Source organism: Aegilops tauschii, chromosome 5 (genome assembly GCF_002575655.3).
Source record: "Aegilops tauschii subsp. strangulata cultivar AL8/78 chromosome 5, Aet v6.0, whole genome shotgun sequence".
In the NCBI taxonomy this organism is placed as follows: Eukaryota; Viridiplantae; Streptophyta; class Magnoliopsida; order Poales; family Poaceae; genus Aegilops; species Aegilops tauschii.
The window spans coordinates 337,685,561-337,712,665 of record NC_053039.3 but is presented as its reverse complement, the minus strand read 5'-3'; the positions used below and the strand labels follow the sequence as shown (position 1 = coordinate 337,712,665).

Sequence of the window (27,105 nt, the reverse complement as noted above, 5' to 3'; positions counted from 1 at the left end):
GCCTCCAGCAGATTATCTGGTGCCTCTGGTTGGACAGAGGTCACCAGCAGAACAGGCACATTCCCTCCTTTTGGGGAATGCCGTTCGCTGGACTCTAGAGCTGTGTAGATCTCCGGAACGGTATCCGGCTCAGGTCCAAAGGGAACTCGGCCCCCGTCACCAGTCCCCATAGGGGCTTTTTCCCCATGTGTCCGGCGACTAAGGAATCATCCTGGGGCGCCACCCCGACGATCTCCGGAAGCTCCCCCGGTCGGGGAAGGTCTTTTGCAACACCACCTCATCGTCACCCTTGGGAGAGACGGAATGAGCAGGTGGCGGAGACATGCTAGCCATCTCCTTTGAGTCTAGCAATCCCTCTGTCGAGGATCGTGGGGAGCTATCGCGTGCCGGACTGCAATAACAAGGTTTAAGGTATATCAATATTACAAACCGGGATGGCCAGACGTTTTCGGATTCTGGTACTTACGAGGCGGCCCGAGGCCTGGTCCGGCGAGGCCGCTCCGGACTGCTATCAACATCCCACACTGAGTTATCCGCGAGGGAGCCTCCAACCCTCTTAGGAGCTTTCGCCTCCGGATTTGTGGGGGTCGCTCTCTTCTTCCTCCCCACTTCAGGTGGGGAGTCGTTTTCTTCTTCCTCTTCGTCGTCGTCGTCAGCGGACGAAGAGGAAGTCTCGTCTTCGGACATCACGTCTGGAGCGCCTTTTTGGCGAGGGCCCTTCTTGGCCCCTTTGGCCGCTTTCTTAGCCGTCTTCTCTGGCACCTCATAAGGTGCTGGAAAAAGCATTTTTGTCAGTAATGGGAATTCTCGGTCTTCAGGCATCGGAGCCAGACAGTTAATCCCCTCAGCTACCTTGATCCAGGCCTGAAAACATGGGTAGGAAAGCTTAGGCTTTTTCTCAAAATATGCTAGTAAAGGGTACGCCTTGAGAACATTAAAAGAACTTACCGGGTTAGCCTGGCGTTTTAAGCTAAGCTCGCGATCTTCGGTCGTGGGCGGTGGCGTCTCGCCGGCCTTGAAGAGCACTTTCCAGATTTCTTCGTGCGTCGAGCCAAAGAGCTCTAGTAGCGTCTGGTGCTTGGCCGGATCATACTCCCACAGATAGCAAGTCCAGCGTTGGCACGGAAGGACCCGACGAATGAGCATGACCTGGACCACGTTGACAAGCTTGATCTTCCTATCTATCATGTTCTGGACGCACGTCTGGAGCCCAGTCAGCTCGTCCGAGGGACCCCAGGTTAGGCCCCTCTCTTGCCAGGAGGTGAGCCACATCGGGATTCCGGATCGGAATTCGGGGCCGCCACCCAGTTGGCGTCACGCATCTCGGTGATATAGAACCACCCCGATTGCCACCCTTTCACCGTCTCTGTGAATGAGCCTTCGGGCCAGGTAATGTTGGGCATCTTACCCACCATGGCGCCTCCGCACTCTGCTTGTTGGCCGCTCACCACCTTCGGCTTCACATTGAAGGTCTTCAGCCATAGGCCGAAATGAGGTGGGATGCGGAGAAAGGCCTCGCACACGACAATGAATGTTGTGATGTTGAGGATGAAGTTGGGGGCTAGGTCATGGAAGTCTAGCCCGTAGTAAAACATCAGTCCATGGACGAAGGGGTGAAGAGGGAAACCCAGCTCACGGACGAAATGTGTAAGAAACACAACCCTCTCGTGGGGCTCTGGAGTAGGGACGATCTGTCCCTTGGCCGGGAGTCTGTGAGCGATCTCCTTGGCCAGATATCCGGCCTCCCGGAGCTCCTTGATATCCCTCTTCTTGACAGAGGAGGCCATCCACTTACCCCCAGCTCTTGATCCGGACATCTTTGGAGTGCTTTCTCGGACGAGGGAAAAGCTAAAAGCTTGGGCGCTGGAGCTCAGGGACAGAAGGACTGAGGAGGAGCCGAGGTGCGGGTGAAGAAAGGGAATCCTTATCCCCTTATAAAGGCCACGAATATCAAGCGTCTCCCTACTCGCCTTAAAACTCGCCTATTCCCAAGGGCCGTGCAAATGGCACGGTTGGGTCACCCATGCCCGTATTGATAAGAATCCCATAATAAGGGGACACGATCTCTGCTTCGACAAGGCGTGCCAATGGCAACCGCGTCTCAAAACATGGAGCGGCAGACGAAAAACGGTTCGAAAATATGACCGGACAGACGTGATGTCATGTTGTAAAAAGTTGTCAGCAGATTAGACTCGTGTAAAAATATATTCTCTCTGCGGTTATGTATGGTGTGTGTGACAGGTTCGGATACTATCATCGCATCTGAAGACTATCTTGAAGTTCGGATAGAAGGGAACCCGCCTTGCAATGCCGAAGACAATCTGCGCGCCGGACTCCTCGTCATTGAAGCCAGGTTCAGGGGCTATTGAGGGAGTCCTGGACTAAGGGGTCCTCAGGCGTCTGACCCGTTATCCATGGGCGGACTGATGGGCTGTAAAGACATGAAGGCCGAAGACTGTACCTATGTCCGAATTGGACTCTTCTTGGCATGGAAGGCAAGCTTGGCGACCAACTATGAAGATTCCTTCTTGTGTAACCGACTCTATGTAAACCCTAGATCCTCCCGGTGTCTATATAAACCGGAGGAATTAGTTCGGAAAGGATATATTCATTACCATAGTCATACAGGCTAGGCTCCTAGGGTTTAGCCATTACGGTCTCGTGGTAGATCAACTCTTGTAATACTCATATTCATCAAGATCAATCAAGCAGGAAGTAGGGTATTACCTCCATAGAGAGGGCCCGAACCTGGGTAAACATCGTGTCCCCTGTCTCCTGTTACCATCGATCCTAGACGCACAGTTCAGGACCCCCTACCCGAGATCCGCCGGTTTTGACACCGACACCGATCAATACTCCCCGCTTATTCTTTCCGAATACACAGCAAGTCGTCACTCACCTTGCTTCTCCTGGAGCTGAATCTTCACCTCGCCGAGCTCGTTCGCGGCCCGCTCCAACCTCTGCTTCAGTTCAGAGACTTCGGCAGCATGTGAGGTCGCGGCCAACAGCGACGCCTGCTCATTTATACATATCAAGTTAGTCTCCTACAAAGGGTTGATCCTCTGTCCGGCCTTTCTTTCCGAACACCGGACAGTGTCTCAGGGGCTACTGTCAGCACGGGGTGTTCTCTTTCTACGCGACTTACCTCAAAACCTGTCAACAGATTGTTCCAGGCCTCGTTAAGTCCGCTCTTGATGGACTGAACCTTCTAGATCATCGTACCCATAAGGACACGGTGCTCGTCCACAATGGAGGCGCCTCGTAGCGCCTCCATCAGGTTATCCGGTGCCCCTGGTTGGACAGGGGCCATCGGTGGAATTGGCGCACCCCCCTCCTTCGAAGGAAGGCACGCGCTAGATTCCGGGGCCGCATCGGTCCCCGGAATCGTATTTGGCTAAGGGACAAACTGAATACGTCCCTCCTCGCCAGTCTCCATGGGGATCTGCTCCCCCATGTGTCCGGCAGCAGAGGTCTCGCCTTGCGGCACCTCCTGGACAGCGTCCAGGGCCCCTCCCCGGCTCGGAGCGGTCCTCCGGGACAACACTTCGGTGTCACCCTTGTCCTCGGGGGAATAAGCAGGCGACGGCGACATGCTGGCCATTTTCGTCGGATCCAACGAACCTCCAGATGAGGATCGCTAGATGCTGTCACGGGCCGGACTGCAATAGCACAATTAACCACGTCGAAACAATAAAAAGGAGAGGCCGGGTACACTTGTATACGTGAGTCATGGTACTTACGATGCGGCCCGAGGCTTAGTGCGGAGGCGTCGCTCCGGACTGATGTCAACGTCCCACGCGATGTTGACCGCAAGGGCGCCCTTCCCCTTCTTGGGCGTTCCCACCTCCAGATTTGTGGAGGCCCCCCTTTTCTTCTTTCCCTCCTCAAGGGGAGGGTTCTTCTCCTCCTCCTCCTCTTCCTCGTCATCGTCCTCAGGGACGGAGGAATGGGCTTCTTCGTCTTGGGACGTCACGTCCGAAGCGCCCTTGCGACAGGGGCCACTTTTGGCCCCCTTGGCCTTCTTCTTGGCCTTCTTCTCCGGCGCCTTATATGGTGCCGGCAACAGCATCTTCGCTAGACGCGGGATGACCGGTTCTTCAGGCAGCGGAGCCGGACACTGGATCCGCTTCGCCCTCTCCATCCAATCCTGAAAAAGCAATGATAAAAGCTCAGACATCATCCTCGAAACAAACAAGTAGGGGATACGTTAAAAATAACATACCTCGTTGGCGAGGTGTTTAATGTCATGCCCACGGTCTGAATCTGTGGCCGGGGGTTTCTCGTTGCCCTTAAAGAGCAACTTCCAGGCACCTTCTTGAGTGGTTTCGAAGAGCCTCACCAGGGTTTGGTGCTTCTTCGGATTAAACTCCCACAGAGGGCGACTTCTGCGCTGGCACGGGAGGATCCGGCGAACCAGCATCACCTGAATTACATCGACAAGCTTGACGTTCTTGGCTATCATGCTTTGAACGCGCGTCTGCAGCGCAATCAGCTCATCGGGCGAACACCAGTTCGGACTCTTCTCGACCCAGGAGGTGAGTCGCATGGGAGCGCCGGAGCGGAATTCGGCGGCTGTGGCCCAAGTGGTGCCGCGGGGTTCCGTGATGTAGAACCACTATTTCTGCCACTCCTTTACTGTATCCACAAAAGTGCCTTTCGGCCAGGACACGTTGGACAACTTACTCACCATGGCTCCTCCACACTCCGCGTGCTGGCCATCCACCACCTTCGGCTTCACGTTGAAGACTTTGAGCCACAGCCCGAAGTGGGGTTGGATGCAGAGGAAGGCCTCACACACGACGATAAACGCCAAGATGTTGAGGAAGGAGTTCGGGGACAGATCGTGGAAATCTATCCCATAATAATACATCAGCCCGCGGACGAAAGGGTGGAGTGGGAACCCTAGTCCGCGGAAGAAATGAGGGATGAATACCACCCTCTCATTGGGCTTCGGCGTGGGGACGACTTGTCCCTCGGCCGGTAGACGGTGGGAGATTTCCTTCGCCAAGTATCCGACCGCCCGAAGCTCAGTAATGTCCTCCTCCTTGACGGAGGAGACCATCCACTTGCCCTGACCTCCGGATCCGGACATGGTTGAGTGCTAACTCGAGTGGAAAGGAGATGAGAACTTGGGCGCTGGAGCTCGAGATTGGAAGGGCGAGATAGAGAGAAGGCGTGGGAGAGGAAGAGGGAGTCCTTATCCCCTTATAAAGGCAGTAAATATTGAACGCCTCCCCACTCGCCTTAGAATTCGCCTATTCCCAAGGGCTGTATAAACATCACGGTTAGGTTACCCATGCCCGCATTGATGAAAATCCCGTAATAAGGGGACACGATCTTTGCTTTGACAGGACGTGCCAATGGCAACCGCGTCTCGGGACGTGGAGTGGCGGACACAAAAACTGTTCGGAATTATGACCGGTCGGACGTGATGTCATGCTACAAAAATTTGTTAGCGGATTGGATTCGTGTAAAATTATATTCTCTCCATGGTAGTGTATGGTGTGTGTGACAGGTCCGGATACTATCATCGCGTCCGAAGACTATCTTGGAGTTCGGAAAAAAGGGAACCCGCCTTGCAATGCCGAAGACAATCTGCGCGCCGGACTCCCTCATCATTGAAGCCAGGTTCAGGGGCTACTGAGGGAGTCCTGGACTAAGGGGTCCTCTGGCGTCCGGCCTATTATCAATGAGCCGGACTGGTGGGCTGTGAAGACATAAAGGCCGATGACTGTACCCGTGTCCGGATTGGACTCTCCTTGGCGTGGAAGGCAAGCTTGGCGACCAACTATGAAGATTTCTTCTTATGTAACCGACTCTATGTAACCCTAGATCCCCCCGGTGTCTATATAAACCGGAGGGTGTAGTCCGGAAAGGACATACTCATTACCATAGTCATACAGGCTAGGCTTCTAGGGTTTAGCCATTACGATCTCGTGGTAGATCAACTCTTGTAATACTCATATTCATCAAGATCAATCAAGCAGGAAGTAGGGTATTACCTCCATAGAGAGGACCCGAACCTGGGTAAACATCGTGTCCCCCGTCTCCTGTAACCATCGACCTTAGACGCACAGTTCGGGACCCCCTACCGGAGATCCGCCAGTTTTGACACCGACATCCGCCTCGTTGCTTCCTTGACGTCCACTCCAAGTCTTCTGGATTGCGTTTGTTCCAAAAACGATCCTCGTGAAGGTTTCATTCTGTTTGGAATCCGTTTGATATTCCTTTTCTGCGAAATACTGAAATAGGCAAAAAAACAGCAATTTGCACTGGGCCTTCGGTTAATAGGTTAGTCCCAAAAATAATATAAAAAGGTATATTAAAGCCCATTAAACATCCAAAACAGATAATATAATAGCATGAAACAATAAAAATTATAGATACGTTGGAGACGTATCACCACGCACCACGCCGCCGGTCACCCATGGCGCATCCCCGCCTCACTCCCTCAACCGTCTTCGACGAACTATTTTATTCATTTTTTTCATTCTTCCCATTGTCTCTGGCCACGCAACACTCCTCCTCCCAGCGACGCCCCCCCCCCCCCCCCCCCGGGTTGTTCTTGTCCCCACGCAAAGCACCACCACACAGGGAGAAGCACTTAATGAGAAAAAACTTCAAGCGTAGGACAAACCTTGAGAAACCTACAAAGACAAACATGGTTGTCGGCCACGATTGCCGATTTCGATGAATCATAGCATTCTGGGCCACGCCATCATGCCTGCACTAGGATAAAGAAGAGGATAATAACCCATTTTCGGAGGAATAGGAATCGACGGGTGTGCACCTTTTAGCGGAAGAATGCCACAACCCTTCTCTTCTCAATTTCTCCTCAACGGAAGCAAAACCTTGATCTTTGGACCCGTCAACTTGAGAACCATCCCCTTGTTCTAGGAATTCTGATGATAGGAATACTTCATTGATTTTTAGTTAAGCACTTCATCAATTCCTTTTAATTATCCCATTGCTCGACTCAAGGGAAGCTGCCTTTTCTCACTCTTTGCCTGGGTCAACGATAGATTAGTCTCTGGAGGACGATTTTTGCCTACATTCTCGACTCCTTCATCACACGCGTATGTTGCCAATGGTGAGTCTCTACAAATTACTTTTGTGGATCGTGCCTATCCTAGTCCCTAGCTAGCTCATGGACATCATCTAGTGGTGAAAACTCAACATTGTCCGCGTGCAAGGAAGAAGGAAGAACAATGGCTTCCATGTGGGGTCAAGTGCATTTGGGGGATTAAGTTTGAGGGATGGACTAGATCGACATAAGTTTAGTTCCCTAAGATATGGGGAATTAAGGGATGGGGAATTAACTTATGTGGGAAGGGCTAGATATGCCCTAATGTACACAAAAATGAACAAGGAAAATTATAGATATATAGACCCACATGAAATTTGTCGTCGTCTTCAACATGTAAAAACTGACGGTGTGTCCTACACATAACTTGATGCCATACCCGCTACACCTCATTGAAGCCAAAAAGTCATTTAACTGTGTCCGGCAAGTCATCAGACATTATCAGAGAGAGGAGATGCCAACAACGACTGTCTGAAGCACGGATCGTTGACCTAATCACTTGGAAAGAAGGTACGGAGAAGGAGATACAACCCCACGTAGATGTTGAGAAACATTGTCTTGTGGTCTTAGAGCAACTCCAACGTGCCGATCAAATGGACAACACTTTTGTCCGTCCGTTTGGGTTGGCCACCCGCTCGGCGTCCGCGTTGTTTAAGATTTGGATCGGCAGTGCGTCCAACGGCTGCAACTCACTTCATGTCCGCCCACATATTTTGAAAAAAGGTCTGCGGCCATAGATCATGCCAGCGGACATGTCGTCGCCTGAAGTTCATGCTGGCACCATGCCAGTGCCGGCATACAATGCCATCTTCAGAAAAACACCACACAGTTCTTGCGCTTCGGCTTCCCGTCGGCGGCTTGGTTGGCGAGCTCGTCCTCGAACAAAGGCTCCCCTTCGATGTCCAACTCACCCTCTTCCTTGAGTCAGTAGTCCTCCGGAAACTCCTGGTTGAGCGGGAAGCCATCCAGGTCCAAGCCGACCCGATCATGCATGAAGGCGGTGTGAACGGCCCTCGGCCATCCTGGCTTTGTGTCTCGTCAGGATCATAGCCAGCCCCGACGGCACCGCCAGCAGCCACCGCACCACCCTTGAAGATGATGTTCTGCATGAAGTCGTCGTCGCCGAAGGCCGGCATTTCATCGAACAGGTTGAGGTCGATCGGTTCCTCGCCCTTCCGGATGACGAGCCACCGGCCACCGGTGTGGCGTTGAGGTCGATGGGCGCGGGCGCGGGCGTGGAAGACGCCACCACGCGCACCTCGGCCGAGCATTCCCCGGAGACTCGGGAGGCTTGCTGGTAGACGTGCAAGCCGGGCATCGGGTTGCGTCACCGACGTGCGGGGCGACTCGGGCAGCACGATCCGAGGAAATGCAGATGAGCAGGTGCTGGCCGCGGCCACGGCGGCATTGACAAGGCCGTGCTGGCCAGAGTTTAACCCTAGGTACATCAGCGCCTCCCTCATTGCCGCTGCTACGCGGGCGTTGGTGGCCTCCTGTTGCGCGGCGGCGGCGATGGCGGCCGCCGCGATGGCTTCGTCCCTTGCGTCCGTCGCGTGCCTCCGACCCTTTCTCTTTGCCGACTCCCTTGCCCGCTCCTCGGGCATCAGCTTCTTCTTCGGCTTGGGCGCGGCGGCAGTCTTGAGGGGGGCGCAAGGCTTGCCTTTGCCGGAGGGGGCGGTCGTGATGCCGGATGAGGCGAGGAAGGCGAGGCCGACGGCGACATCGAGGTCGTCGTCCATGGTGAGCTGCAGGAGCACGCGAGCGCGGGCAAGAAGGTTTGGGAAAGTGGAGGGAAATGGTGGAGATTGCCACCGACTGGCAAGCAGGGGTGTAGTTGGCGCGTGTCGCGCGCGTCCGCCTCGTGTCCGCGCTGACGCAAATGAGGCTAAAAATAGGTCGGGAATGAGTCGGCAGGCGGACAAAAAGCGAACACGTGTCCGTTTGGATCGGCGTGTTGGACCGATTTTTCTGTCCGCCGCGACCAAACGAACGCGCGTGCGGACGAAATGGGTCATTGCGTTGGAGTTGCTCATGAGACAACGAATGCCATGGTGAATTGAGGCAGAAGAATCACGGTTGACGATTCCTTTCTCTCAACCTCAACATTAATATGCCACGCGTCAACACCGTTACAAGCATGGTCACTTCGATAACTTTCCCCTACGCCTGTCAGCTAGGGTTTCTCTCCTCTTAGGCGATCATGATCGCCTCTGAGTCTTGCCCGCACACTTTCCCCCCGATCGTCCCCGAGATACATCCGCCCTCGCCGACCTTGCCCCTGTTGTGTCTGCGTTGAGACAGGAACTGGTGATGGCGACTCTCTCCGACTCCCACTCCGCTACGGGTGGCGGCGCCGCCGCCGCGGCTACACGATCGGATCTGGGTGACTTCCTCGAACAACTGGATCTGAACGATGATGACTTTGCTGATGTGGAGATCGATGAGGATGACCCTACGATTCAAGAGAGCGTCCGATGGCTTGCCCTAGCCAGGGTCCATACAAGCAGGAACTTCAGCCCGTCGGCCTTCTACAAGGATATGAGGGCTGCATGGAACCCGGCGTTGAACGTGAGATTTCGGCCGGTTAGCCCTAATCGTTTTGTCGCCCAAGCATCTTGCTTGGGGGATTGGGAACGCATCATGATGCAGGGACCTTGGCTGTTCCGCAATATGGTTGTGCTTTTGTGCCCGTACGACGGCTTCAGTAAGGCTGAGGAGGTGGAGTTCTTTCATACTTCAATTTGGCTGCAGATTCACAAGCTACCAGACCCATATTGTAAGCAAAATATTATGGAGAAGCTATTGAAAGATGCAGGAGAGATTATGGAGATGCGTTTGAACGGGAACACCCGAGGTGACTATGTTAGGGTTAGGGTGAAACATGATATCCGACAGCGCCTCACAAAGTACGTCAGTATTGTTCGGGCTAAGGAGCGCCAGGTTTACCTGGTTCGATATGAAAAACTTGCTAGGTTTTGTAAGTTTTGTGGCCTTATTGGTCATGAACACAAAGAATGTGGCCTAGGTATCCACGATGAGAAGTCTCTCAAGTTTGGGGACTGGATCTATGCAGATGCACCCAATAAGCCACGGCCGGAAGGACGACCCACTAAGGCGACAGGGAATGAGTATAAGCAGGCCAAAACCCGTAAGGATGGAAGATCTGATCTGGAACATGCACCATATGATCCTGAGATCATGGATACGACTTCGAGCCCGGTCAAGAAATCTGGTGAAAGATTAGAAGTTGATAATGTGCCTAAGAGGAGACTGAACATGGATGAGGCCGGGGCTATCCCGTGGGATGCCTCTGGCGCCCCGAAGGCGTTGTTGGCTATAACTGATGGCAATGGCAATGATCTGAATGATGGTGCCTCACCCACAAATAGTAGTTCAAGCAGCAAGAGGTTGAAAGTAACCATGGATAGCAACAATAATGAGATATCGGCGGCCTCCCGCGAGGAGGACCGCTGGACGCAATGAATATCTTGTCTTGGAACTGCCGGGGGGAACCGCCGGACAGTTTGTGAGGTTTTGGTCCTCTCAAAAGCCAATAACCCCAAGCTAGTCTTTCTCTGTGAGACTAGACAAGATGCAACTAAAGTGGAGAAGTTGAAGTGGAGGCTGGGCCTAAAGGGCTTTCACGGTGTTAGTAGTGATGGAAGGAGCGGCGATCTTGCTCTGTTCTGGGAGGAGACGCTTACAGTGACAGTGCTCGAATCGTGTAACAGGTTCATTGATGTTCGTGTTCTTGATGGTGGTTCCGGTATTTCATGGAGAGGGACCTTTGTTTATGGCGAGCTGCGTGTAGAAAATCGTCAGCGTATGTGGGATCATCTTTGTCGGCTGCGGGCAATCTCGCAAGAACCTTGGGTGGTATGTGGCAACTTCAATGAAGCTCTCTGGTAGCACGAGCATCTCTCAAGGATGACTCGGTCAGAGACACAAATGGGAGTGTTCAGGGACTGCTTGGAGACTTGCGAGCTGCGGGACCTAGGGTTTTCTAGCCTCCCCTACACATACAATAACGGTCAGGATGGGAATCGCAATGTTCAGGTGCTCCTGGATAGGGCGTGTGTGGATGAGGCGTTGCGGGATCTCTTCCCCGCGGCACGGGTTGTGCACTTAGCTACCTTCTGCTCGGACCACAGCCCGCTTTTGGTCAACCTAGAAGGGGTGCAGGAGCAGAGGCGCAGGCCATCTGCGTCACGTTATGAGATCATGTGGGAGCGGGACTTCAAGCTCCCCACGGTCATCCCTGAGGCCTGGGCGAAGCATCGCCCAGCTGGCAACTTGGGATCAGTGGCCCTCTCATTGAAAGAAGTTATGAAAGATTTGAGGCAATGGAGCAAAGCTACCTTTGGGAATGTTGTGAAAGAGATAGAAAGTTTGCGAGGTAAGCTAGCAGATCTCTAGCTGTCAGGTGCGGACTGCGCACATATCCGGGCAAAGATGAATCAACTAGATGAGTTGTTGTATAGAGAAGAGATGCTTTGGCTTCAACGGTCTCGTATTGCACGGTTGAAAGAAGGGGAACGCAATACTAAATACTTACACCGCCGGGCAGTTTGGCGGGCTCGGCGAAACTTTATCTAGAAACTTATGAAGGCTGGTGGTTCATGGTGCGTGGCACCATCAGAGATGGAACGGATGGCCAACTCCTACTTCAAGGAGGTTTTTACAAAAGACCCGACCTTGGATCCGAACAAGGTGTTGGACAGGATCGCCCCTAAGGTCTCCGCGGAGATGAATGAGGCCTTGTGTCAACAATACACGGAGGAGGAGATATCTAATGCGCTATTTCAAATCGGTCCGTTGAAAGCACCGGGTTGTGCTGGTTTCCCGGCCAGGTTTTATCAACGGAATTGGGCTGTTCTCAAGGATGAGATAGTGGCAGTTGTGCAGGAGTTTTTTACCACTGGTGTCATGCCGAATGGGGTTAACGACACGTCCATTGTGCTAATTCCTAAAGTGCCACATCCGAGAGAGCTGAAGGATTTTCGGCCCATTAGTTTGTGCAATGTGGTGTATAAGATCGTGTCAAAGTGCATGGTGAATAGGCTTCGGCCTCTCTTAACTGAGCTTATTTCTGAAAATCAGAGTGCCTTCATCCCCGGGAGGCTCATCTCTGATAAATCCATCATTGCATTTGAGTGCATCCAGCACATCCAGACCGCCAAGGAAAATTCACCATCGTTGTGTGCTTATAAACTGGATTTGTCAAAGGCTTATGACCGTGTGGATTGGAGTTTCCTGGAGAGGGCGCTTTCTAAGTGGGGATTCTCTTATCAATGGATCTCCCGCGTGATGGCATGCGTTACCTCAGTGAAGTACTCGGTGAAATTCGATGGGAAATTGTTGGAGCCCTTCTCCCCTTCGAGAGGGCTCCGCCAAGGTGATCCATTATCCCCCTTCCTCTTCCTTTTTGTGGCTGATGCTCTTTCTATTCTGTTGAATAAGTCAATGAGAGAAGAAGGACTACAAGGGGTCAAGATATGCAGGAGTGCTCCGGTTATATCACATCTTCTGTTTGCGGATGACTCCCTTCTGTTTTTTCACGCATCAGAACAACAAGCTCTTTTGGTTAAAGGTGTGTTGAACACGTATACGGCGGCGACTGGACAATTAATCAACCCATCGAAGTGCTCCATCCTTTTCTCAGATAATTGCTTGCCAAGTGTGGTGCAGGAGGTTAAATCTGTTCTGGAGATTACACAAGAAGTTTTTGAACCGAAGTACTTGGGCCTTCCGGTCCCGGAAGGAAGAATCCACAAAGGAAATTTCAAAACCATCCAGGAACGATTACACAAGAAACTCATTGATTGGAGTGAGCAATATGTTTCCTCTGGCAATAAGGAGATTTTGATCAAGGCTTGGCCTGCCTACTTATGTCATGAGTGTCTTTAAGCTCCCTGCTTCGGTTTGTGGCGAGTTGACTCGTATGATCCGTCAATATTGGTGGGGTGTTGAAAACGGGAAGAAGAAGATGGCCTGGATGAGCTGGGACAGATTGAGGCTACCTAAATCTATGGGTGGCATGGGGTTTAAGGACATGAGGGCTTTTAACCAAGCATTGTTGGCCAAACAAGCTTGGCGCTTGATAGACACGTCGGACAGCCTCTGTGCACGATTTATGAAGGCCAGATATTACCCTTCGGGACAGCTGTTGGATACGGCTTTCTCAGGCAACGGTTCTTCAGTTTGAAAGGGTATTTTACATGGTCTTGACCTGCTAAAGAGAGTTCTTATTTGGAGGGTTGGCAACGGAGCTGATATTTGTACGTGGAGAGACCTTTGGATCCCTCGCCCGTCGACGTTTCGCCCTATTACACCCAAGGGTAACTGTCGCCTGAACCGGGTGGCGGATTTTATTGATGACAACGGTGCTTGGCGTGTGGATCGCCTACGGGAATTCTTTTGGCCTATGGACGTGGATTACATACTAAAAATCAGAACATCTCCATGCAATCGCGACGACTTCGTCTCTTGGTTCCCGGAGAAGTGTGGCGCTTTCACGGTAAAGAGTGCGTACAAGTTGGCCACATGTGATCACAACGTCACTTTTGCTAATGGATCATCTAGCTCGAACCCGGAGGGAAACCGTTCAGTGTGGAACCGGATTTGGTCGGCCAATGTACCTCAGAAGATGAAAATCAATGCCTGGAGAGTGGCCACCGACACATTGGCAACTCAACAGTGCAAAAATCACAGGCACTTGGCTACACGTTCTCTCTGCCCTCTCTGTGGGGTAGAGGAGGAGACTACTTTTCATGCTCTGATTACCTGCACGCAGGCGAGGACCTTGTGGATTAATATGCGTAGGAGATGGCCGCTACCTAATGATGATGTTCTCATTGATAATGGGAAGGAATGGCTCATGTTCCTTCTCAGCTCCTGCTCTGAGGTGGTTGCAGACATGGTGATTATGCTGATTTGGAGGATATGGCAGATTCGTAATGATATATACCATGGCAAGGAAGCTACTCATGTGCTTGCCTCGGTAGAGTTCTTGGATAGCTACTATAAATCTATTAACCTAGCGGGCAAGTTCACAGTGGAGGATATTGTTAAAGGCAAGATGCCCTCGGTGGCCCTGGTGTCGCCGCGCCAAAAAGCTTCAGCGGCTGCCATGTCGTGGCCGGCACCACCGCAAGGCTCCGTGCCCCTGTCCGTCGATGGTTCATTCCATCCGGAGGACGGCACTGCGGCGGTCGGGATGGTCCTAAGGAACTACGAAGGGGTGATTCTTTTTGCAGCATACCGATATGTCTTTCACTGCAATGATTCACTCGAGGCGGAACTACATGCGATGATGCAAGGTATGGCGCTGGCTATTGAACACTTCGACGCTCTGGTGATACTACAATCGGATTCTTCTGAAGCGTTGTCATGCCTGTCTATGGATGCTCTCCAGCGTTCAGCTTATGGCCACTTAGTATTGAAGATCAAGTACTTAGCTGATAGTAGGGAGTTTATTCCTCAAAAACTTAGTCGTTCTCAAAATAGAGTTGCTGATCGTCTGGCAAACTATAGTCGTACGGAGCGAGCCACCGCTGTCTAGCTACGCTCAGTTCCTCCTTGTATTGAGGATGTGTGGCGTCTCGACTGTAACTGTATGAATTTGCAATAAAACTCCGTTTATCCTCGCAAAAAAAAAAACACCGTTACAAGCGTCGCGTCACCATGACGAGTGTGCAGGAGATACTTGTTCCACCGTGTTGTCCCTTCAACCGCTTGGTGAACGGCATGAGGACAAATAAGCTATGCCAGTACATCATGCAAGCGTGAAGGTTCATGGTCTCTCCTGCCTCCCGGCGCCAAACTGGTCGTTGGGGCAAGGGTATGGACGAAATCAACAGTTGAGGATGAGAGTTGTGTGCTGTCTACGATTTACTGGTATGATGCCAATCTACATAAGATAGCTAGTACCAAAAAAATAAAAATAAAAATAAATACATAAGATAGCTAGTATTGATTATCATACACATTTTTGAAGCACATGTTCTCATGTCATTTGAGGACTAACAAACTAGAAAAAATCAGAATACAAATGTAGTACACCGCTATTAAATGTGAATTCACAATTCTTAATCAGACATTAATTTGAGGGTATTTGAAAAAAAAAAGTTTAAGGGTATTAATCAGACATTAAGACCATGAATCCACAATTCTAATGAAAAATTAAGACCACCCAAGGCTTTGCCCTGGAAAGAACTCCATGAAACACTGTATCTATAAGGGCAGTCCCAATGCTCCATCTTGTACGATATATTAACCATGACAACTAAGCAAAAATCTGACGTGACATGACACTTAAGAAGAAAGAGAGACTTGTCATATCTTAACTAGATATAGTTCTTAGCACCAAAACCAAGACAATTTATACATTCTACTCATATAAGAGGTATATGTACGGGGAGTGTCCTAGATTCCTGATTTCGAAACATTTCAGCGCCTCAAAACAACACGAGCATGTGCTTATATGAGTAAACAGTAGTTCTAAATATATTTAGTCAAGTTGAATTGAAATTAATATTTAACCAAATGAAGTGAACAATGAACCAACTCTCATGGCACCGCAATGTTTGATTGGGCTCACCTGATATATACTACTCTTTTCATTGCAAAAATAAATAACTATATACTACTCACTTTGCCTATATTTACATGTCATCCCTAAGGCCTCATTCGGCTTGGAGGATTTCCATATGAAAAAACATAGGGAGAAGGATTCCAAAGGAAAAAAAGTATAGATGCATTTGGTTTGTAGGAACGCGAATAGGAATTCCTTAAAAATATTACTCATTTCCTGTATTTTCTTAATTAAGGAAACTACATCCACTCAAAACTTATTTTTTTGCGTAGGAACAGGGTAAGATAGTACTAAGGATGACAAGTGTTGTCCTATCAAATTTTCTGCACTGCTCCTAATTCCAACGTCTTGGTTTCCTTCAATCGAATGAGCCCTAAGCATTAATTCAACCAATAATATACCAGACATGTGTCATAAAACATACGAGAAAACGTACTTGTGGTTGGATGATAATTGTACCATATCAGAGATCAAATTAACTCCAGCTTTGACGAATTACGTGTCCCAATAAGGCCGATCATTTGTTCAGTGTAAGGTGACGTTCTCATTCATAACAAGATGCATGCGATGCCTTCCTCAATCTTGAGGCTTCACGACTATGGTCTTCAGTAGGTGATGCGTCCGTAGTAGTACTTGGTGTTTTTAAAAGAAATTGTTTAAGAACCTTTTTAATACGAATTCAAGGGTATGGTTTTCATGGAGCATTAGTTGTGTTTTGTTGGTCAAGTTAGTAATTGAAGTCGAAATGCAAAAGACGCCAATGTTAATTGGGAAGGAGGGAGTAATTTAAAGGGAAATAATTCATGATCTAAAATATTTGAAGAAGTTACAACATATAGATGATTTGAGTATTGTGTGCATGAGTACATTTTGTGCAAAATACCATGTCGGTGCACACAAAGATACGTTGAGCTATTTCTCATCTCGAAACATATTTTCACAAATTCTTTAGACCTCTTTTTTACAGTCCGAGGAAATTCGTGCCCTGATAGTTTGATTCTACTAACTCCGTCGCACCCAATCAGCAAATGTTTCTCTCAGTACTCAGCAAATGTTTCTCTCAGTACTTAGCAAATGTTAGTACCTGGCTGTTTGGCCATCCTCGGCTCAAGCAGCCAATGAAATTGAAACCATGGAGCAACAAACCTTCTCTTGGTACCTATAAATAACGTCGGCAGAGCCCATATGAGCCTAAGACTGGGGGGGCTCATGAACAACCTTTATGTTTCGCCCATAAGTAGCAACAGGATAGCAAGTGTTGTTTTTCTTAACTCCCTCGGACTCTCCATCAGCCTAAATTTGCTACAGCCAGTACAAGGATATAATACCAAAATGTAAAGGGTGCTTCATTTTCAGAGGCCTGGCAAGTCACACGAGACACAGACACATGTTCGAAAGCGTCTTCTGACGACAGTAATACTACTAACTAGAGTGCTAGACAAAGACAATGAACTTAAACCTCATTGTCGGCACTGACGAACACCGATGGCACGCCAATATATTTCAGAAAGAACAAGACACAAAATGCTAGCAGTTCCTTTTACTCTTAACAGAACTGGTTCCTTTTGAGAAGCCATTCTCTGCATGTTGCATCTCTGATCGAAGACACTGCATCAGGCGATAGAACTGTCTCGTCGGAGCCACCTCTCCAGCGATGCCCAGGAGTTGGTCCTGGCCTAATAGTACTCTTCTGCTTTACCTGCATGACAACGGAAACACTCTTTATGCAGCTTATCAAATAAAGGAAATGCAACCAAAATATATTGCACATCTGCATATACAGGAACTGATCGCCACTTGGCACAAATCAGCTTAAAGTTTCAGCAGACGCATGCATGGCCCGGAGGAAAATATCAGATGCATTACGCGAAAGACCGATCTAAGTCAATCACATAGATTTCGCTTAAGCAAGATCCAGAATCCAATGGTTTAAGCTGCTTGGAGTAGTATGGCTTTTCAGTTTTCAATGAAATGCAGCAGAGAACAGGAGATTCTGCCCTTGTTAGAAAAAACAACAGGATTACTATGTCGAAGCATGCATGAAAATGATGCATTCCACTTGTACCCCTGCTGAGGCACTGACCAAACTAAAAAAGCGCGAACAACACCAATTTTGCAAACAGCTAAATACCAAAAATACTGATGATCCTTTTTCAGTTGTATTCCTTTGGTCTTTGTACGTAAACTTTAATGGAATTGGGCAATGCACCCATAAGACAATAATTTTAAAATTTAATAATTTCATGCATTTCATTCATAGTTTCAAATAGACAACGAGAATACATAAGATGAAATTTATTGTGTGAAATGAAGTTTCCCTACCTTTAAATAAGACCTGAGCTTCAGCTGAAGCCCTTTTGTATGTTAGTAATTCATTTATAGCATCCTCACTAGACATCACAACGTTCCCACCATAGCTAATAAACAATGCACGAAGAAGCCTTGCTTTAGAGAGAATGAGCTCTATAAAGCACATTTCATTTCGACGCCAATTAATGCCGGTCATCTGCACAACCTGAAGGTTGGCACACATGCCATCAGTCCATAATGCATTTTGAAACTCTCCATTTGCCTCAAATTTCTGCTCCTCCTTATCATAGATCTTCACATATAAAAGTAAAAAAGACAATTAACCTGAAGCGCCAAAATGACCTTTAAACAATGTTAATATGAAATATGAATGGGAACATTCATAAATCAGGATTACCTCTATTTTAAGCTTTTCAAGATTTGGGGCACTCTTTAGTAAGCAAAACGCTAACATAATAGGGGGTTGCTCACAAAAGTGCATACGCAACTTCAAGCTCTTCAAGTTGTGAAAGGTGCACAGAATTATCTTCGGTATCATAGCACTCTGAAAAATAGGACAAAGAGAGAGCGAGGATAATATCAGGACTTAAACTGGATGCATCTCTAGAATCTAGGAGCAATGCAAACGAAGGGACAGATATTGTTTCTATATAAATAGAAAAGAGATCATAAATGTTCAAAGGTTCAGCACACCCTAAACCACACAAATCAATACATTTTGCAAACGAAAAAGGAAAAATATGCATCAGCCTCATTTATCAAGTTGGGAATTGGAATAATAAAACACCGAGATGAAAATAAATAATATATGAAGGTTAATATGAACCATGTCTGTGGGACAATGCATGTACAAAGACATGATATAAGTATATAACCCGGAAGAAATTAATTAGTAGATTGGTCGCAGCTAGGCTGAAAGAAGCCAAGCCCAAGGGGCAGACAGGAAATCATTTCAACAGTACAGAGGCCTACATATGTTGGCTCATCTGGGGAGGAAAAAAACTTGCACTTTCAAAATGGAGTACCAAGATCGCGGGGTTTTTAGAGCATCCAAGGACATACAGATAATGATTAGGCCATTTTCCCCCTTTGTTGCATTATGTTTCGTAAGTAATCAACCTTGTGGGCTTGAGGCCAGTTAGGGCAAAGCTATTTGTACTCTGTTTTGTGTACTCTAATATGGTTGCCTAATGATATCAGCACAGCTGCGGCAACCTAGCTTTTCGGACAGATTAAAGAAAAAAAACTCCCCATATTCCAATGAAGGGCATTTTAACTAGTTTCGGATTGATTCCGCGAAACAAGAGACTCAAAAGATAAAATAAGCAACTGGGGACATAAGCATTTACCGGTGCGTTGAATGAGACGACCAAAAGCTTCCTAACTTGAACAAGCCCGTGAAGAAACTTGGCAAAATCGTGGTAAACAACATTGTCCCACCAATCGATGACTGCGGAATTCAGGCATGTCAAGTCCTTGAGGATCCAGCCATAATAGTTCTCTGAACAAATCGTCAAGTGCCTGAGATTGGGCGCCCGAATCACCCATTCTCTGATGTACTCGCCACCGATGAAAACATCTGTAAGTACCAGATAGTCGAGCAACGGGGATGTCCTAATGATCTCCTCAAGTGGTACTCCCCATAGTCCTGTAAGTGGACGTTTGCGAGAGTTAATTTCCTAAGCTCCGGGAAGGCCACGAAGCCCGCGGGTAGGAGCGGAATGGCGCAGCCGAAGAGACTGAGGGAGGTGAGCCAGCTGCAGGAGAAGACGGAGGAGGGGAGGGTGGGGAACGTGTCGTTGAAGCTGAGGTCCAGGATCTCGACACCCCTGCGGGCGAGGACGAAGAGCCAGTCGTGGACGCGGCCTGCGTAGGGCCCGTCGAGCTCCGCGTGGAAGAGCCGGACGCGGGCGGGGCAGCGGAGGAGGATGCCGTCGAGGGCCCCCAGCCCCGCCGGCGCGCCCTCATCGCCTCCGAGGCAGGGGAAATGGAGGTCGAGGGATGGGAGGGCCTCCCATCGGTGTCGCCAGGTGCGGGAGAGCACCGACGTGCGGACGGCGTCGCGGATGTCGAGACGGACGAGGATGCTGTCGACGGCGTCCGGGGGCAGGGAGATCAGGGCGTCCGCCTCCGCCAGTGCGGCCTCCTTCACCCGGCCCCGGCGCTTCTTCCCGTGGTCGCGTGGCGGCGCCGTTTCCACCAGGCCATGGCGCAGCGGCGCCATTTTCACCGGGTGATCGCGCGGCAGCGCGGTTCTAGGGTTTGAGGCGGAGCATTTGCTTCGGGCCTGTTTTTTCTAAAAAATAAAATAAGGGCGTGCCTAGACAGTCAGTTGAAAAAGAAATTAAGGCCAGTCGATTTTGTGAACCATCGGATGCGAAATCGACGGCCCACAGCCTTTCTTCAACCTCCCGCACATCTCCTTCCTCCCACCGCCAGCTACCACCGGCCTAACCGCCGCCCCCTATCGGCCAGCGGCGCTCCCACGACCGCCCCGTCCTTTCCTGAACCACCCTCACCGTCGGTCTACCGCCACCCCTGGCCATCCCTCTAGCCCCCCTCCCTCGCGTCGAGTTTTTTCTTCGACGAAGCCCCACCACCGCCCCTCCATCGTCGTCCACCACTGCCCCATCCTGAACCCTAAGATAGATAATGGGGGGTGATGACGGCGAGCCCCTTCCTTCATTCAAAAATCGACTAACCCCGAATTCGAAAATCAACCGGCTGACATGTAGCTAAACTGACGGCGAGCCCCTTACTAAGTATGGATATAAACAGGGAAGACAAGGAATTTTTTTATTTAGTTAAGATTTTGATTTAATTATGTGTATTGAATAGGAATGCAAATAAACTCAAAGTTTTGAATAACCAACTAGTACAACTATAGTCGCGCTACAGTGGTTTGGGCAGTGTGCCGCTAAATGGTACTCCATTCGTATCAAAATATAAGACATTTTTAGGCTAAACTAGCCTAAAAACGCCTTATATTTTGGTACATACAATTGTCCTTAAAATTACAGAATATAGCAGACTATAATCGTTTGAACCGAGTATCGCTATTTAGCATAGCCCATTATTTAAAACTATGAAATAAAGTTTTTTTTGGTAATACTTGATTTGAGAGAACCCATAAGGCGAGGAAATAAACATGTCAGCTCTCATTTGATATAATAGTACACCCTCTGTAACTTAATATAAAACTTTTTTGACACTATAACTGTGTCAAGACGTTTTTTAACACTATAACAGTGTCAAAAAGCGTTATAATAAGTCACTGGGGGAGTAGATAATAGTAGAGATTGTTCAAGGAATAAACCAAAGTTTAGAGTTACAAGGGGGTGTGTGCCGATGCACAACCACCTTTTGAGAAGGTTACTTGAACCTATAAGTCCAAGTTATAAACTCTAATACAATCTTCCTAATAGTTACACCAAAAGTGTGGTTATCTCTCCGAAAGACACACATTGTGAGAATCGCACAACTTCCAGGGAATGGTGAGGGTCACGAAAGGCCAAGACGCATCAACTAGCGTCGCCGGGTTAGGGAGGCCCATATGCCTTGGATTAAGAGGTGTTGAAGAAGGCCGAGTTGGTCCCAAACTGCAGAGGCCATTGGTCATGGCAGTGAAGACGTGCAAAGTGTCTTCGAGCAGACAGTCGTAGCATGGCAGACATCTGACTATATGATGTTTTCTCGGTGCAAGTGCGCCCTAGTGGTGAGTCTATTTTTGAACAAGAGCCACCCCAAGATCTTGACCTTGTTGGGTACTTTGGAGCGCTAAATAAGGTCAGCATCGGCGGTGTTTTTTAAGCTCTCTTTCTAGCGGTGGTAGGATGATTTGGCATGCAATGGGTGTTGGGGAACGTAGCATGCAATTTCAAAAAACTTCCTATAATCACGCAAGATCTATCAAGGAGATGCATAGCAATGAGAGGGGAGAGTGTATCCACGTACCCTCGTAGACCGAAAGCGGAAGCGTTAGGTTAACGCGGTTGATGTAGTCGAACGTCTTCGTGATCCAACTGATCAAGTACCAAACGTACGACACCTTTGAGTTCGGCACACGTTCAGCTCGATGACGTACCTCGAACTCTTGATCCAGCAAAGTGTCGAGGGAGAGTTTCGTCAGCACGACGGCGTGGTGACGGTGATGGTGATGTGATCCGTGTGCGCTTCGCCTAAGCACTACGTGAATATGACCGCGTGAGTAAACCGTGGAGGGAGACGCCGCACACGGCTTGAAACATTTGGTGTGTCTCCAAGGGGTGCCCTGCCCACGTATATAAAGGAGGGAGAGGGAGGAGGTCGGCTCTAGGGGGCGCGCCATGAGGGGGGACACTACTAGGACTCCCAGTCCTAGTAGGATTCGCCCCCCCCCCCTCTTATTCCTTCTCATGGAGGGGGAAAAGGGGAAGGGAGAGGGAAGAGGAGAAGGAAAGGGGGGCGCGCCCCCTCCCCTAGTCCAATTCAGACTCCCCATGGGAGGGGGGCGCAACCACCCCTTGTGGGCTGCCTCCCCTCTCCCCTATGGCCCATGTAGGCCCATTACTTTCCCCGAGGGGTTCCGGTAACCCCTCGGTACTTCAAAAAATACCCGAACCACTCCGAAACCATTCCGGTGCCGAATACCATCGTCCAATATATCAATCTTTACCTCTCGACCATTTCGAGACTCCTCGTCATGTCTGTGACCTTATCCGGGACTCCAACAATCTTCAGTCACCAAAACACATAACTCATAATACAAATCGTCATTGAATGTTAAGTGTGCGGACCCTACGGGTTCGAGAACTATGTAGAAATGACCGAGACACATCTCTGATCAATAACCAACAGCAGAACCTGGATGCTCATATTGGTTCCTACATATTCTACGAAGATCTTTATCGGTCAAACCGCAATGACAACATACGTCATTCCCTTTGTCATCGGTATGTTACTTGCCCGAGATTCGATCGTCGATATCCTCATACCTAGTTCAATCTCGTTACCAGCAAGTCTCTTTACTCGTTCCGTAATGCATCACCCCGCAACTAACTCATTAGTCACATTGCTTGCAAGGCTTATCATGATGTGCATTACCGAGAGGGCCCAGAGATACCTCTCCGATACTCAGAGTGACAAATCCTAATCTCGATCTATGCCAACCCAACAAACACCTTCGGAGACACCTGTAGAGCATCTTTATAATCACCCAGTTACGTGATAACCCACAAGCATAGAGGATCAATTGTAGCCTCTTTCGATAAGTAAGAGTGTCGAACCCAACGAGGAGCTAAAGGTAGAACAAATATTCCCTCAAGTTCTATCGACCACCGATACAACTCTATGCACGCTTAACGTTCGCTTTACCTAGAACAAGTATGAAACTAGAAGTACTTTGTAGGTGTTGTTGGATAGGTTTGCAAGAATATAAAGAGCACGTACATAAAAAACTAGGGGCTGTTTAGATAAAGACACAATAAAGTTAGTATAGCGAGTGTGGAAAAGTGGTGGTAGGAGTTGCGAAATTGTCCCTAAGAAATTGACTACTTTAGTAGACCGATAGCAAGTTTTATGTGGGAGAGGCCACTGCTAGCATGTCATCCCTGACTTGGAATTCTATGCACTTATGATTGAAACTATTAGCAAGCATCCGCAACTACTACGTTCATTAAGGTAAAACCCAACCATAGCATTAAGATATATTGGTCCCCCTTCAATCCCGTATGCATCAATTTCTATGCTAGGTTGAAGCTTCTGTCACTCTTGCCCTCCAATACATAGTCCTATCAACATACAACTAACCCTATGGTGTGATCCACGCGCGCGCTCATATGATGGGCACCAAAGGACAGCAACATAACCACAAGCAAATTAAACCAATCATAGCAATTCACCAATTACCGATAGGACAACGAAAATCTACTCAGACATCATAGGATGGCAACACATCATTGGATAATAATATGAAGCATAAAGCACCATGTTCAAGTAGAGGGTACAGCGGGTTGCGGGAGAGTGGATGATGCCTACTACACAACCTTCTTCTTGTAGACGTTGTTGGGCCTCCAAGTGCAGAGGTTTGTAGGATAGTAGCAAATTTCCCTCAAGTGGATGACCTAAGGTTTATCAATCTGTGGGAGGCGTAGGTTGAAGATGGTCTCTCTCAAACAACCCTGCAACCAAATAACAAAGAGTCTCTTGTGTCCCCAACACACCCAATACAATAGTAAATTGTATAGGTGCACTAGTTCGGCGAAGAGATGGTGATACAAGTGCAATATGGATGATAGATATAGGTTTTTGTAATCTGAAAATACAAAAAACAACAAGGTAGCAAGTGATAAAAGTGAGCACGAACGGTATTGCAATGCGTTGAAACAAGGCCTAGGGTTCATACTTTCACTAGTGCAAGTTCTCTCAACGATAATAACATAATTGGATCATATAACTATCCCTCAACATGCAACAAAGAGTCACTCCAAAGTCACTAATAGCGGAGAACAAACGAAGAGATTATGGTAGGGTACGAAACCACCTCAAAGTTATTCTTTTGGATCGATCTATTCAAGAGTCTGTAGTAAAATAACACGAAGCTATTCTTTCCGTTCAATCTATCATAGAGCTCGTACTAGAATAACACCTTAAGACACAAATCAACCAAAACCCTAATGTCACCTAGATACTCCAATGTCACCTCAAGTATCTGTGGGTATGATTATACGATATGCATCACACAATCTCAGATTCATCTATTCAAACCAACACAAAGAACTTCAAAGAGTGCCCCAAAGTTTCTACCGGAGAGTCAAGACGAAAACGTGTGCCAACCCCTATGCATAAGTTCACGAGATTACGGAACCCGCAAGTTGATCACCAAAACATACATCAAGTGGATCACGTGATATCCCATTGTCACCACAGATAAGCACATGCAAGACATACATCAAGTGTTCTCAAATCCTTAAAGACTCAATCTGATAAGATAACTTCAAAGGGAAAACTCAATCCATTACAAGAGAGTAGAGGGGGAGAAACATCATAAGATCCAACTACAATAGCAAAGCTCGCGATACATCAAGATCGTATCACCTCAAGAACGAGAGAGAGAGAGAGAGAGAGAGAGAGAGAGAGACCAAACACATAGCTACTGGTACATACCCTCAGCCCCGAGGGTGAACTACTCCCTCCCCGTCATGGAGAGCGACGGGATGATGAAGATGGCCACCGGTGAGGGGTCCCCCCTCCGGCAGGGTGCCGGAACAGGGTCCCGATTGGTTTTTGGTGGCTACAGAGGCTTGCGGCGGTGGAACTCCCGATCTATTCTGTTCTTCGGTGTTTTTAGGGTATATGGATATATATAGGCGAAAGAAGTCGGTCAGGGGAGCCACGAGGGGCCCACGAGGGTGGGGGGCGCGCCCAGGGGGTAGGGCGCGCCTCCCTGCCGCGTGGCTTCCTCGTTGCTTCCCTTACGTGCACTCCAAGTCCCCTGGATTGCTTCCGTTCCAAAAATAACTCTCCCAAATGTTTCATTCCGTTTGTACTCCGTTTGATATTCCTTTTCTTCGAAACACTGAAATAGGCAAGAAAACAGCAATATGGGTTGGGCCTCCGGTTAATAGGTTAGTCCCAAAAAAATATAAAAGTGTATAATAAAGCCCATAAACATCCAAAACAGATAATAATAGCATGAATGCTTTATAAATTATAGATACGTTGGAGACGTATCAGCATCCCCAAGCTTAATTCCTGCTCGTCCTCAAGTAGGTAAATGATAAAAGAAATAATTTATGAAGTGTGAGTGCTAGTAGGTGCACAAGTTTGATCAATGATAATTTCAATCACCTTTTTAGCATCATTATATGTCATAACAGTAGCTCAATTCATAAAACTTCTAAGTAACAAGCTATTCACATGTTAAAGCATAGACCATAAACTTTCTTGAAAACTAGCAAACTATGTTCTCAGTCATCAAACAATTGCAATTCATCTTATTTTCAGGAAGGGTCTATGTCAGAGCTTTGATTTAGCAAATCCCACATACTCAACTATCATATAGTCTTCCATGATTGCTACCACTCAAAGCATATTTTTAGAACAAATAGCATCCATCGAACACAGAGAAAGATAGGGGCTTAATGTTTTGCCTCCCAACTTACTTATCATATAGATAATTGTCAACAATAATAATTCATGATCAAATATATTTGAATGGCCATATATGCTTGGATCTTCCATCACATGATGCTTGCCAACTAAAGAGTAGGTTGGAATGAGAAGGAATACTACTGACTCTTGCATAAAAGTAAAAGATAGGCCCTTCGCAGAGGGAAGCAGGGATTTGCAGAGGTGCCAGAGCTCGAAGCTTTTAAAACAGAGATGAAAATAATTTTGAGAGGTATGCTTTCATTGTCAACATAACAACCAAGAGTTCCCAATATCTTCCATGCTACACACATTATAGGCGGTTCCCAAACAGAATGGTAAAGATTTTACTCCCCCTCCACCAACAATCACACTCCACGGCTTGTCCGAAACAACGGGTGTCGTGCAACTATCAACATTCCTGGGGAAGTTTTGTTTAATTTATTTGCGATTTTGTTTTTGATCTTTTGATCATAGGACTAGGCATCCCAATTACCAGCCATTTTCTCGTGAAGGATGAGCGGAGTCCACTCATCGTGAGAATAACCCACCTAGCATGGAAGATACTGACAGCCCCTAGTCGCTACATGAGCGATTCGGGCATACAAAACAGATTATTATTTGAAGGTTTAGAGTTTGGCACATGCAAATTTACTTGGAACGGCAGGTAAATACCGCCTATAGGTAGATATGGTGGACACTCATGGCAGAAACTTGGTTCAAGGATTTTGGATGCACAAGCAGTATTCCCGCTTAGTACAGAAATTTTGGCTAGCAAAGGATTCTAAATAGCAAGCACCACATGTTGAAGGATCTATAACAATATAACTTCTATACAAATATACCCAAGCATAACTCATTATGTTGTCTTCCTTGTCCAATTTCAACTAATTTGCTCAGGTATGAAAATAATTAATGGGGCTCACAATCATAGAAGATGTCCAAGATAGTATATTTATATGTGAAATCTCTCTTCCTTCAATATTCTTTT

At 48.1% G+C, this 27,105-nt stretch overlaps 1 protein-coding gene and 1 pseudogene across 1 annotated transcript; one reads left to right on the top strand and one right to left on the bottom strand.

The window, feature by feature from the left end:
* Window positions 1–11,032: 11,032 nt before the first annotated feature.
* Window positions 11,033–11,500, top strand: LOC141022835 (uncharacterized). Its single transcript, XM_073499104.1, has one exon. The coding sequence runs from the start codon at window positions 11,033–11,035 to the stop codon at window positions 11,498–11,500; it is 468 nt and encodes a 155-aa protein (XP_073355205.1).
* A 5,499-nt stretch (window positions 11,501–16,999) lies between these two features.
* Window positions 17,000–20,306, bottom strand: LOC109766908 (F-box/FBD/LRR-repeat protein At1g13570-like; annotated as a pseudogene).
* Window positions 20,307–27,105: the final 6,799 nt, after the last annotated feature.

Bases quoted from the DNA above. Each gene is read 5' to 3' on its own strand.
- LOC141022835 (XM_073499104.1), top strand. From the start codon at position 11,033: ATGGGAGTGTTCAGGGACTGCTTGGAGACTTGCGAGCTGCGGGACCTA.